The 12,931-nt window shown below is 41.0% G+C and overlaps 1 protein-coding gene across 1 annotated transcript in view; it reads left to right on the top strand.

The window, feature by feature from the left end:
* The window catches only part of arhgef28a (Rho guanine nucleotide exchange factor (GEF) 28a), a 479,393-nt gene that overhangs the window by 277,438 nt on the left and 189,024 nt on the right, over window positions 1–12,931 (top strand). The window contains exons 19-20 of the mRNA XM_043707577.1: window positions 3,060–3,195; window positions 5,876–5,943. Of these exons, the coding sequence (XP_043563512.1) occupies window positions 3,060–3,195; window positions 5,876–5,943 (204 nt within the window). The remainder of the gene's footprint in view (window positions 1–3,059; window positions 3,196–5,875; window positions 5,944–12,931) is intronic.

The raw sequence follows: 12,931 nt of genomic DNA, 5'->3' as shown, positions 1-12,931 counted from the left end.
CAACCAGAAGCGGCAGATACAAATCACTATAAATGCTGGAGGAAACATCACAGAAGCGCTTCACAGGAGGCTCCCAAGCACTGAGGATGTCACCTAGACAGGGGACGAAACGTCTGCAACACAAATTCCCAGCTCGGCGAACAGAACCACAACAACGAGCACCTAAGCTACAAATCTTCGCCCAAACTTTGAACTTGTGTAAGGTAGTGAACATATGGTTAATAATTTATTGTTGGGAGTACAGTTAAAATATATAATGTTGTACCACAAGTATATTTTGTTAACTTTTTGAACTTTATTAAATAATATTCTAACTCTTTTAATTAGCGTCACTAATATAATAATGAGTCATCTTCCGCAGAACTTCATTCTTTAACGAGTCCAATCACAGTAAGGTTTTTTTTAACTTCCTTTACTATTTATTTGACTTCTCAGGCTTTTAGTTTGGAGTTTTGGATTACTAGTTCATTGAGATTGCCAGTATACCACCACCTCTTACAGGTTGAATGGTGTCAATATTATTGACGTAGTAATAGTCAGTCAAGGACCAGTTAAGAGTCTGGCCCGTAGGAATTAACCCAACTGCAGCTAGACCAATTCTCTGTGTTTTGTGGTCTCTGATTTCAAAGAAAAATGCAGAAACGACGGATGTCATTCAATTCATGGCATCTCTGCTGATTCTTTCAAAGGGTAATCAAGTTAGTCCCCTCCTTCTCATTTGCTGGATGCATCAGATGTTTCTATCATTTGTTTTGAATGCTACTTCAAGATTGCTTCTTTACCCACCACCGTATCAGACAGTGTGTTCTACTATTAGCACTGTATATAAACAAGTTTATTTTTTCATGCCATTTCAGGCGCTTTTGCTGATTTCCTTAAATCTGGACTCTCTTGTCATGATGCTTCAGCTATTAGGCACGCCTACCAATGCCTTCATAAGATTCTGCCCACTGTTTCTATCAGCTGGAGAGCTGGTGAGAGCTGCCATTTCCAGAGAAGCCCCCACCCCCAAACTGCATATTGATCAGGCATTGGCAAGGCCACTTGAATCAAGATCCCATGGGCAGAGGTTCTGCCCACCAAGGACTGTCGGCCAATTAATGGCTCCCAGCTTTTGCACTCAGCAGTGCCAGGACCCCAGAGTCCCACGAACATGAAGTGTATGTTGGTGTCTTTGTCCATATATTATGGGACTTCTAAGGCTGGAAGATGTAGGGATGGTGGGGGTTAGTTGGACGCAAGAGCAGAAGATGGTTTTTCAGGATTGCCACATGGCTGCAGGCCCTCCTGCCAGAGTTACTCGCTGACTGTTGCGGATTGAAGCTCTTAACTGGTCCTTACTTGACCACTACTAGTCTGTGACATTACTGCTACTGAAAACATCATTGGACTGGTAAAATAGAACCACTGATTAATAGTGCGAAGACACAGGTTCAAATCCCACCATGGCAGCTGGTAAAATTTGAATTCAATAGAAAGCCTAATGGTAACCATATGACCACTGTTGTCTGTCATAAAAGAAATCTGGTCAGCAATGTCCTTTAGGGAAGGAAATCTGCCTACCCTGTATAACCCATAGTAATGTAGGGTGTCTCATAATGCCCTCTGGGAAATAAGGGTGAGCAGTAAATGCTGGTCGAACCACGAACAAATAAATTAAAAATAAATTAGCGGCCTTAATTTGAGGGACTTGAGAAGAACTTTATTCTGCAGGAGGTGGGAAGTTGGTGGCTTTTGAGGACAGCTCTAGCCCACTTAAATAAGTGCCGTTCCAGCCTCTCAGCTCACCACCTCCAGGAGCAGACAATACTACCCAGTTTCTCTGTATTTATTTCATTTGAATAATTTATTTTTGATAACATGATATTTATACCCTCTTAGAAACATAGAAAATAGAAGCAGAAGTAGGCCATTTGGTTGATCAGGTCTGTTCCACTATTCAGCATGATTGTGGCTGATTCTCTATCTCAATACCATAATCCCAATCACTCCCCACACCCCTCAACATCGTTAGCTTCTAGAAATCTATTCCTTCCCTTAATATGCTTAGTGATTTCAACTCCACAACATTCTGTGGTAAGAAATTCCACCGCACTGAGTGAAGAAATATCTCCTCATCTCAACCTGAAATGGTTTATTGCATATGCCGGGACAGTTCACTGAAATGCCACTGGCCACATCTCTTCTTCCTTCTTATATATTTTCTATTTGTATTGACTCTCCTGAGATTTCAGAACACACCCCTTTTGAATTTCCTGTGATTAATCTCTTCAGTGAGATTGGCTGGATTTGCAGTGTAATCTTTTGCTCTGTTACACTTTTTTGTCTTTATGCTCTGATTTTTAATTAAATTTATACTGATAAGAAAAGCACAGTAAATGAACTGAGACCGCTGACTTAGGGCTTGATACTCTGGACCAGATTAATCATTAAAAACATAAACTGCAGCACAATCCTTTGATGCAAGATTGAATGCCACTAGATGGCAGGATTAAACACTAGCTTTGCAGTCAAATTATTCAAAGGATTCTGGTTGTTAATTGTAATTCCAGTGCAGAAGACAACATTTCATTTGCTGAAAAAAGAAAGAAAAGTATCAACATTTCAATTTAAGTCCTAATGTTAGATGTATGGTGTTAATTAATACAGTCAACTCAAGCATGTAATCACTTCCTTCTCCTCTATGACCATGGACTGAACATCTCCAGGATTGCCCTATTGCAAATAATTTTTTCAGCTGGTCTACTGTTCAGCCAATGCTGACCGAGTTAAATGCATGAAAACCAAATCTGTGAAGTTAATGTTTTGCAGGCTTATAATTGGGAGGGAGCGAGGTGAAGTGTGATGGTAAGGATACGAATATTGAAATAATTAACTCACCTATTGGGAACAATGACTGTAAATGGGAGAACATTTCAGATTGCAAATTTACAAATGCTGTAAGAGTTACTCCAGGTACTTAGCAAATAAAAAGAAATTGAAATCTTCATATAAAACTGTCTTGGGCATACTAGAGCGCTACGTGATGTTTCACCTCCCAACACTTTTTACTTTAACAGGGAAAGCACAAAGATGCCAAGGAAAAAGAGAAATGGAGCAACGGCCACCAATTCATTGCAGGAATTATTTCAGGGACACTACAATGCATGGTTTGTGACAAGCTTGTTGGTGGAAAGGATGTTCTGCAATGCTTCAGTGAGTAACGATCTATCAGTTTATAGATGCAAACATAATGGGCTGAATTTCATGTGAGGGCGGGCTCCATGCAAGAATCACCCACCAATTGTTAAACCCAAGAAAAGGCAAACAAGATGAGAATGAGACTTGGTAACAAGCTATTTGCCTGTTAATTATTTATTTAAACGTGGCAGGGTCCTGACAGTTTCAGCACCACTATTATGAGGAATGGATTGGACATGAGTGGGACTTACACCTCTCATATTTTATGTATTCTTCCCCCCACCCTCCCCGTCAAAAAAATAGCTAGTGTGTGTGGTTGGTAAATCCAGCCCGATGAATCGATGTATATTGATGGGTGGCACGGTGGCACAGTGGTTAGCACTGCTGCCTCACAGCGCCAGAGACCTGGGTTCAATTCCTGCCTCAGGCAACTGACTGTGTGGAGTTTGCATATTCTCCCCGTGTCTGCTCCGGTTTCCTCCCACAATCCAAAATCGTGCAGGTTAGGTGAATTGGCCATGCTAAATTGCCTGTAGTGTCAGGTAAAGGGGTAAGTGTAGGGGAATGGTCTGGGTGGGTTACGCTTCGGCGGGTCGGTGTGGAATTGTTGGGCCGAAGGGCCTGTTTCCACACTGTAAGTAAGTAATCATGATGCAGTGTGTAACGGAAGTTCAATGCTGAATTTGGGGAAATGGTTTGTATGCCTGTGTTAACTCTAGTGTCTGAATTCCCAATAGGCGCACTCACCAGACTAATCCCTATACAGCACTAAATAATAAAATTTACCTTACAACAGTTATTTTGAAGGAGGTCTAACAGTGCAGTGGATACTATCCCTGCCTTTGAGGTTGAAACTCCTGATTCAAGTGTTACTCCTGAATTTGATGGTTAAGGAAGCTGTGTTTGTAATATTGCCATTTTACATTGGTATTTTAAGACAGTTTCTTGGGGGTTAGTGGAGAACACACTCAATTTATTCTTACACTAAACAGAGGGTTGTCAGTCGTGTTAATAAGACAGTGTGAGGACAGCTTCGCGTTTGTGCTCATAATGTGAATGTTTGCCCAATGCTTCAATGGTGAGATCCTCAGAATGCAAGTCACTGTAGTCCAATCCAAAACCCCTACCAACCAGTTAATTAGAGCCTTTGGATGCTGGTTTCCATGAGCAATCAGAGTTATTGATCACAAGGTCTGAAATGCAGCTGTGAAGCAGTATGCACTGTCACTTTATTATACCACCCATTCCATTGACAGTAGGCTTTTCTGGTAGCAGCCCTACTTCAAAGCTGCCACAGGTCATGCAACTAAAACATTGAATGTATTGCTGCTGTCCAGGGAGTGATGAGAAGAACAGATGAATATCTGACGTGTGACTGTTTAGGTAAAGTTGGTGTAGACAATTTTAAGAGTAAAACAGATCTCCCTGAATGAATCACAGTTCTGTCAGCAACTAACAGAAAATCCAGGTTAGTATTTGGGTTGAATATCCTATAGCAGAATTTGTTTGAAAGGTAGATCTATATCTAATTGTTGGCTAGGGAATGAATGCATGTCTGTCATAGTAGTTGGGGAATTTAAATTCAGTTAATCAATCAATTTGGCATTTAAAAATAAAAGCTTGTCTCAGTACTGATGATCATGACAACCTTTTCCATTGTACTAATGCCCTTTAGGCAAAAATAATCTGCTACCCTTGTACAATGGATCTGTTTGTGATCCTAGAAACACATCAGTGAAGTACTCCTAGATGCCCTCTGAAATTGCCTAGGAAAGAGGAATTAAGGATCATGAGACTATAAGGAATGTGAGGAGAAATAGGCCATTCAGCATATCGAAAGTCCTCAACTCCACTTTCCTCCCTTGATTTCCTTAGTGATTAGAAATCTGTCTATCAGCCTTGAAAATACTTAATATCCCAGTCTTGACAATCCTTAGAGCCCTTAAATGCGCAACTCCTTATTCTGAGCTTTTTCCCTCTGGTCCTAGACTCTCCCACAAAGGAAACAACCTCTCCACATCTATCCTGTTAAGCCACCTAACAATCTCATATGTTTCAATAAAGTCTCCTCTCATTCTCCTAAACATCAGTGGTTTAGCTGTTAGCAGGACAGTTAGGTTGTGATGCAGAATGATGCCAACAGCATGGGTTAAATTCTCTGACGTCACCATGAAGGACTCTCCTTCTCAACCTGTCCCCTCGCCTGTGGTGTGGTGAGCCTCAGGTTAAGCCAATACCAGTCATCTCTCTCTCTCTGTCTCTCTAAAGAGGGAGTAGCCCTATGCTGAGGTAGGAGTATGACAACTCCTGCAGTCCTCACTTTCTCTTAGTATGACAACTCTACCTGTTTTCTAGTCTGAAACCAAGGACTGTTAGTTTATTAAGTAGTGTTATTTGTAGTACATTACCAAATGCCTTTTAGAAATCCAAATTTATTACATCTGCTTGTTATTTCATGAAAAAAAACCATAATAAATTTGTCAGGCATGATTTCCCCTTCATGAAAACATGCCACCTCTGCTTGGATTGGCAGTATATGTCAGCCTTACAAGTAATATCCAAATTAGGTGACTGCATTTTGAATAATCTGATGCTGTCAGACAGCTCCTAATTTATTTAATGTCTTTCTTTTATAGGTTCCCAGCACTTAAAATCTTATTTTTGTTTTTTGCTGAAGGTTTTTTCTCTTTTTCAGATTGTACCATGAGTATTCATAAAAGTTGCAGAGATTCTGTTCCTATGTGTATTAAGGCCAAGTATCCAGTAAGTATAGATCCTCTGGAATAGAAAGAAAATAATCTGGGTTCCCAAAAATATAGTTTTTGATCATTTATTTTCAGACTGTGACGAACATTGTTGTAACTACTTTTACTGCCCATGTCTAATTCCCTTGAATTGCCTCCGGTTCTTCCCAACTGCATGGGCCTCCCAAGAGCCAAGCACAGTAGTGACCTTTGGACTGGAAGTCAGTGCTGCGATCAGCAGATACCAATCGCTGTGCTTGGAACCTTGGGATAGTGTATCTGGGTGTCCCAGTGCATGAATCAATAAAAACTAGTAGACACAGTGAATAATTTGGAAAGCTAATAGAATGTTCTTATTTATCACAAGGGGAATTGAAAACAAAAGTAGGGAGGTGATGCTTCATTTGTACAGGGAATTTCTGCAACCACATCAAGAGCATTTTCTTTTTATTCATGCATGGATGAGGGACTCACTGGTTAGGCCAGCATTTATTGTCCATCCCAATTGCCTAGAGGGCAGTTAAGAGTCAACCACATTGCTGTCCTAATTCCATAAGGGTAAGTATCAAGTGTGCAATATTTGTCAAAGAGAGCAGTGCTGTTACTCTGCATGAGTAACACTGTTGATATCAGGGATCTGCTAGCCACAAAGCTGGATAATAAGGATCGTCATTTTTTTTTATTTGGTCACCTTATTTAATGAATATTGTAAATAATTTGCAAACAGTTCAGAAAAACAAATGACATCCTGAGGGGTCTTGTCAGGGTAAATTTGGAGAGTTTGCTTTGTTGTGTGGGAGATTCCAGAACTAGGAGTCACTGCTTAAAAATTGGGGGTCACCCATTCACAGAGGTGAGATGAAATCATTCCTCACAGTGAGGTGAGTGTCCTTGGAACACTCCTTCTTCTAAAAAGGCAGTGGAAGCAGAGTCTATGGAATATTTTTAAGATAGAGGTGGAAGCTTGACTCTATCCAGGATGAAGCAGCCCATTTGATTGATGCCACATCCATAAACACTCACTCTCTCCTAGTTAGTGAATGAAAGGTAATCAGGAGTAAGTGGTAATGTAGATTTGTGGTTACAGTTGGATTAAATACTCTCCTGTCTGCTGCCCTGTGAGAGTTTATAAATTGTCTTGTATTCTTTCATATGTTCAGAGCATCACTCTCAAAGTCAGCAGTTGTTCATCTCTAATTGCCTTTCAACGGAATGACTTTCTAGGCCATTCAGAGGGCAGTTCAGAGTTAACCACATTGCCGAGAATCTGGAGCCACATCAGACCAGCTAAGGATGGCAGATTTCTTTCCCTAAAGATATTACTGATCCACGTAGAATTTTACAATAATTGATGATAGTTACCATGGTGCCTGTTACTGACCCTAGCTTTATATTACAAATTGAATTCAGATTCCAACAACTACCATGATGGGATTTGAACTAATGTCCCCAGATTATTAACTGAGTCCTCTGGCTAACTTGTCCTGTGAAATTATGACTACTACATAACCACTTAATCTGATCCTCTATAGCAAAAATTATTTGTGACCTTGCCGTTAGATGATTTGGAACAGGAGTTAAACATCCCCCAAGATTGATTTCAGCACATTTGAAACATCACATGTGGATTTTAACTCTGTGTTAGCCTCTAAAGTTCACAAAGTGCTGGTATTTGAGTTAATGTCAGATCAAGTAGTGTTCCTTCTTCGTTATTGGGATGATATTGCTCGCGCTCTGTTTATCTCTCCTGGGCCTGTTGCATTTGGGCAGAAAGCACTGTATTTCTTTATTGCAAACATAAAACTATAACAGGAGGTTTGGAGTGAGGGAGGAGGATGGAATGTGAAGTTCCAAGTTTAAAGTCATCCTACTTTCAACTTTCATATCAGATAGCATGAGGTTGGGGTGGGAGATGAGGAAAGGACTGCAGTATCATAACACTACCCTGAATACTCTGTGAAAACAATCAATAAAGCCTGTGTCATTAGCCAGCTGTATGATATGCAGCACCATCTCTTCAGTCTTGCATGAGTTGAAGATTTGTCTGTCCCCTGTTGGTCTAGCTTTAGTTGCTCAATTGTGTGAGCCCTGCTGCAAGAGAGAGAATACTGAATTTTTAAAATTCATTTACAGGATGTAGGCATAGCTGTCCATCCTTAATTGGACTTGAAAAAGTGTTTGATGGGTGCTAAGTAAGTGGGCTGATTTGATCTTCATGGTGCTGAGCTTTTTCAGTGTTATTAGAGCTGTACCATTCCAGGAAGATAGAAAGTATTCCACCATCTACAAGGCACCTGTGATGTGCACCATGTAGATGGTGGATAGGCATTCGAGAGGAGGAGGTGAAAGACCTGTTGCGGGATTCCGAGCCTCTGATCTGTTGTTTTAAATTTATGTGGTTAGTGCAGTTCAGATTCTAATCAGTGCCAACTCCAGGATGGTGCGCCACATAAATGCATTCAATGGCATTACCATCACTGAAATCCCCAGCATCCTGGGGAGTTAAGTATTGACCAGAAACTCACCTGGACTTGCCATATAAATACAATGGCTACAAGAGCAGGTCAGAGGCTAGGAATACTTCAGTGAGTAACTTTCCTCTTGACTCCTCAAAGCCTGTCCACCATCTACAAGGTGCAAATTGCCAGTGTGATGGAATACTCCCAATTTGCCTGGATGAGAGCAACTCCAACCACACTCAAGAAGCTTGATACCATTCAAAGCTAAGCAGCCTGTTTGATTGGCAACATATCCACAAACAATCATTCCCTCCATCATTGATGTTCAGTAGCAGCAGTGTGTACTATCTACAAGGTGCACTGTTGAAATTCACCAAACATCCTTTGACAGCATCTTCCAAACTCTCAACTACTTACATCTAGAAGGCAAAAGGAGCAGATATTTGGGTAAACCACCACCTGTAAGTTCACCTCCAAGCCACTCACATCTTGACTTGGAAATATATGGTCATTCCTTCCCTGTTGCTGCATCAAAATCCTGGAATTCCCTCCCTAGTATTGTGGATCTATCTACAGCAAATGGAATGCAGCAGTTAAAGAGGGCAGCACAGTACCACCTTCTCCAGGGAGGGGCAATAAATTCTTGGACTCAGCCAATGATGCCCATGTCCCATGAGTGAATGAAGAAAAGGGCATTCAGTGATAGTGATGAATGCAGCGTTGATGTTAACGTCACTGTCTCTTCACCTCTGCAGATCAGCTCTTTTGTTTAGTTTGGACCAGGACTGTAATGAGGGTCAGGATCCTAGTGGCATGACAGAACTCAAACTGAGTGTCTTTGAACAGGTTATTGCTGAGCCAATATTGTTTATAGTACTGTTGACAACCCCTTCCTTCGCTTTTCTGACGACTGATCATAAACTCTTGGGGTTGCATTTGGCCTGCTTGGACTTTTTTCAGCTTTTTATGGACGGAGCATACCTGGGCAATTTTTGAAGTGCTGTGTAGATGCCAGTGATTAGGTATTTATGATTGTTGTCTTTGATATACCTGTCATAACTGAATAACTGGAGGTATGTTGATATATTGAGAGGTGTGTAAGAGGCAGGCAGCATTGGATAGTTCATGAGGGTAGCATAGAGTATCTGGCTGTTAGGTGTGAATCCTGAGTGATAGTGCTGATTGGTGACTGATGGTGTTCTGATGTGTTTAACCAGGTAGGATCTTGGTGATATGATGGGAACAAGATGTTCTTTGTGAGTACTTTCACTGAGATAATTAGACCTCTTTCTGCACAGCTGTCAGAGTCCAAGAGTTCACCTACTCCCATTCTGTTCAGAGGGAATTATTTTCTTGCCCTCTTGTGGAAACCTGGCATCTCTCCTTTTGCCCAGTTCCATGACAGGTATTGCCATTGTGACATCTGTAAACCTTGCAGCCCTCTCTTCACAGGTCCTCCATTTTCCTTCTCTCTGATTGTAGCATTGAGGGTCAACAACATTCATTCCCTGCCAACAGATTTAAGAACAGCCTATTTCACACTGTTATCAGACTTGTGAATGGGCCTCTCAAACATTAGAGTTGTTGTTTCTCTGCACCTTCTCTATAATATTCTGCATTCTGTTCTTATGTACTTACATAATGTATGATTTGTCTGGTTAGCACATAAAACAATACTTTTTACTGTATCTGGTACGTGTGACAATAATAAATCAAAGTCAAATCATGCATCTTCCTTTTAAGAGGGACAATATGTCTTTAAGAACTGCCATCTAGCCAGGGCTCATACTACCTCGTGCAGGGTTAGATCTCCATTGTGCATGAAGCCAACCATTAGTGTGCCTCCCATTGGACACATTGAAGACGTTCAAAGGAGGAAACCTAATGTTTGTGTGTGTACGCCTGCCTGCCTCAACAGGAGCAGATGTAATTAGTTTGTGAATCATGACCCCATGCTTAAATGTAAACAAATTTTAATCCTTATTATTTAACAATAAGCAGCCACAATCAAAAAAGTTAACAACCACAATAATGATTACCTTCCACCTATCTTCCCCTGTAGAATCACCTGGATTTTATATCTACACACATACAAGCCTAAGAGCATAAGTGGGCCATTTGATCTCTTTAAGCCCACTTTGCCTTTTTAACATTCTTATCTGATTATGGCCTCATTTGACTTTCCTGCCTGTAGCTTAAAACCTGTTATGGACGAGACCAGACACCCTCAAACTATTTTAAGAAGGTAGCCAAGACCCTAACTTTTTCTTGTTTTAAAGGTAAATGTGAAGTGGGTGTTCTGGATGTAATGCAACTGGTCAAATCATTTAAGCAAAACACAATTTATTTAAACACGATAGTTAAACTACAAACAAAAGAAAGAGGAATTTAGAATAACTTAACTATTGGAAAACTTACCTGAATAATAGTAAGTTTATTATTATTTATTAGTAATAGATACTGTACTTATTACTAATTAACAGTTCCAAAACAGTAACATCCAATAAACATACCCCTTGGCAAAAAGTTAAATTCAGACGTAGATTCTTAGATGCCATTCAATATCAAGAGATGTTCCAGAGAAAGTCACAGTCAGGAATCATTTACTGAAGCTTCAATTCTTTTGGGACCTAAACAGATTCTAACTGCTACAGTTAAAAAAACTAGAAAGCCTAATCTGGGAAAACTGGCTACTCCCCTTCCTTTGTTACATCTGCTTTAAAATCTAAAGGCCTCTAAAGTTATTAACTTAGGCTGGCTCCAGTAGACACTTTGGCATCTCTGCCTTTACACCCTCTCTTCAACAAACTTAGGACAAAATAACCTTTTTAAAGTCACAAAATCTCTGATCCATTCTTAATCAAAACTCGATCAAACACACTACCTCTACTGCACTCTAGTGCAGAGATTTCCACATGCTAAGGATATGCGGAGAGAAAATTTCTTCTCATCCCCACTTTAAGTTGGAGACGTATTATTGTTAAACTGAGTTTTCTAGTTTAGCCTATCCCATCAGGGGAAAACATCAGATCACACTGTCAAGACTTCTTGGGATTTTGTGTTGTTTCAATATGATCATCTGTCTTTCTGCTAAACTCTCAAGAATGTAATCTCTGAACTGCTCATAATGCATTTATCTCCTTTCTTAACTAAGGAGACCAAAACTGTACACATTCCCCAGTTATATTCTCAACATGGCACTGTGTTGCTGCAACAAAATGTTCTACATTCAATTCTCTCTGTCACCACATTTTGGTGATGGTGACCACAATTCTGTGACTTTCACCTTGGTTATGGAGAGAGATAGGTGCGCACAACAAGGTAGATTTTATAATTGGGGGAAGGGAAATTACGATGCTGTAAGGCAGGATTTGAGGAGCATATGTTGGGAGCTTAGGCTGTCAGGGAAGGATGTGGTGGAAATGTGGAACTTTTTCAAAGAGCAGATACGACGTGTCCATGATAGGTATGTACCTATCAGGCAGGAAAGAAATGGTCGTGTGAGGGAGCCTTGGTTGACGAGAGAGGTTGAATGTCTGGTAAAGAGAAGAAGGAGGGCTTACATAAGGTTGAGGAAACAGGATTCAGACAGAGCAGTGGAGGGATACAGGATAGCCAGAAGGGACCTGAAGAAAGGGATTAGGAGAGCTAAGAGAGGGCATGAAAAATCATTGGCGGATAGGATCAAGGATAACCCCAAGGCATTTTATGCGTATGTGAGAAACCTGAGAATGACGAGAACGAGGGTAGGTCCGATCAAGGACAGTAGTGGGAGACTGTGTATTGAGTCGGAAGAGATAGGAGAGGTCTTGAACAAGTACTTCTCTTCAGTATTTACGAACGAGAGGGACCGTATTGTAGAAGAGGAGAGTGTGAAATGGACTGGTAAGCTAGAAGAGATACCTGTTAGGAAGGAAGATGTGTTGGACATTTTGAACAACTTGAGGATAGACAAGTCCCCCGGGCCTGACGGGATATATCCTAGGATTATGTGGGAAGCAAGAGAAGAAATTGCAGTACCGTTGGCAATGATCTTCTCGTCTTCACTGGCAACGGGGGGTGGTACCAGGGGACTGGAGAGTAGCGAATGTTGTGCCCCTGTTCAAAAAAGGGAATAGGGATAACCCCGGGAATTACAGGCCTGTTAGTCTTACTTCTGTGGTAGGCAAAGTAATGGAAAGGGTACTGAGGGATAGGACTTATGAGTATCTGGAAAGACACTGCTTGATTAGGGACAGCCAGCACAGATTTGTGAAGGGTAGGTCTTGCCTTACAAGTCATATTGAATTCTTCGAGGAGGTGACCAAGCATGTGGATGAGGGAAGAGCAGTGGATGTAGTGTACATGGATTTCAGTAAGGCATTTGATAAGGTTCCCCATGGTAGGCCTATGCGGAAAGTCAGGAGGCATGGGATAGAGGGAAATTTGGCCAATTGGATAGAAAACTGGCTAACCGGTCGAAGGCAGAGAGTGGTGGTAGATGGTAAATATTCAGCCTGGAGCCCAGTTACAAGTGGAGTTCCGCAGGGATCAATTCTGGGTCCTCTG

This window comes from Chiloscyllium plagiosum, chromosome 2 (genome assembly GCF_004010195.1).
Source record: "Chiloscyllium plagiosum isolate BGI_BamShark_2017 chromosome 2, ASM401019v2, whole genome shotgun sequence".
NCBI classification, from domain to species: domain Eukaryota; kingdom Metazoa; phylum Chordata; class Chondrichthyes; order Orectolobiformes; family Hemiscylliidae; genus Chiloscyllium; species Chiloscyllium plagiosum.
This window is presented reverse-complemented; position numbering and strand designations above follow the sequence as displayed.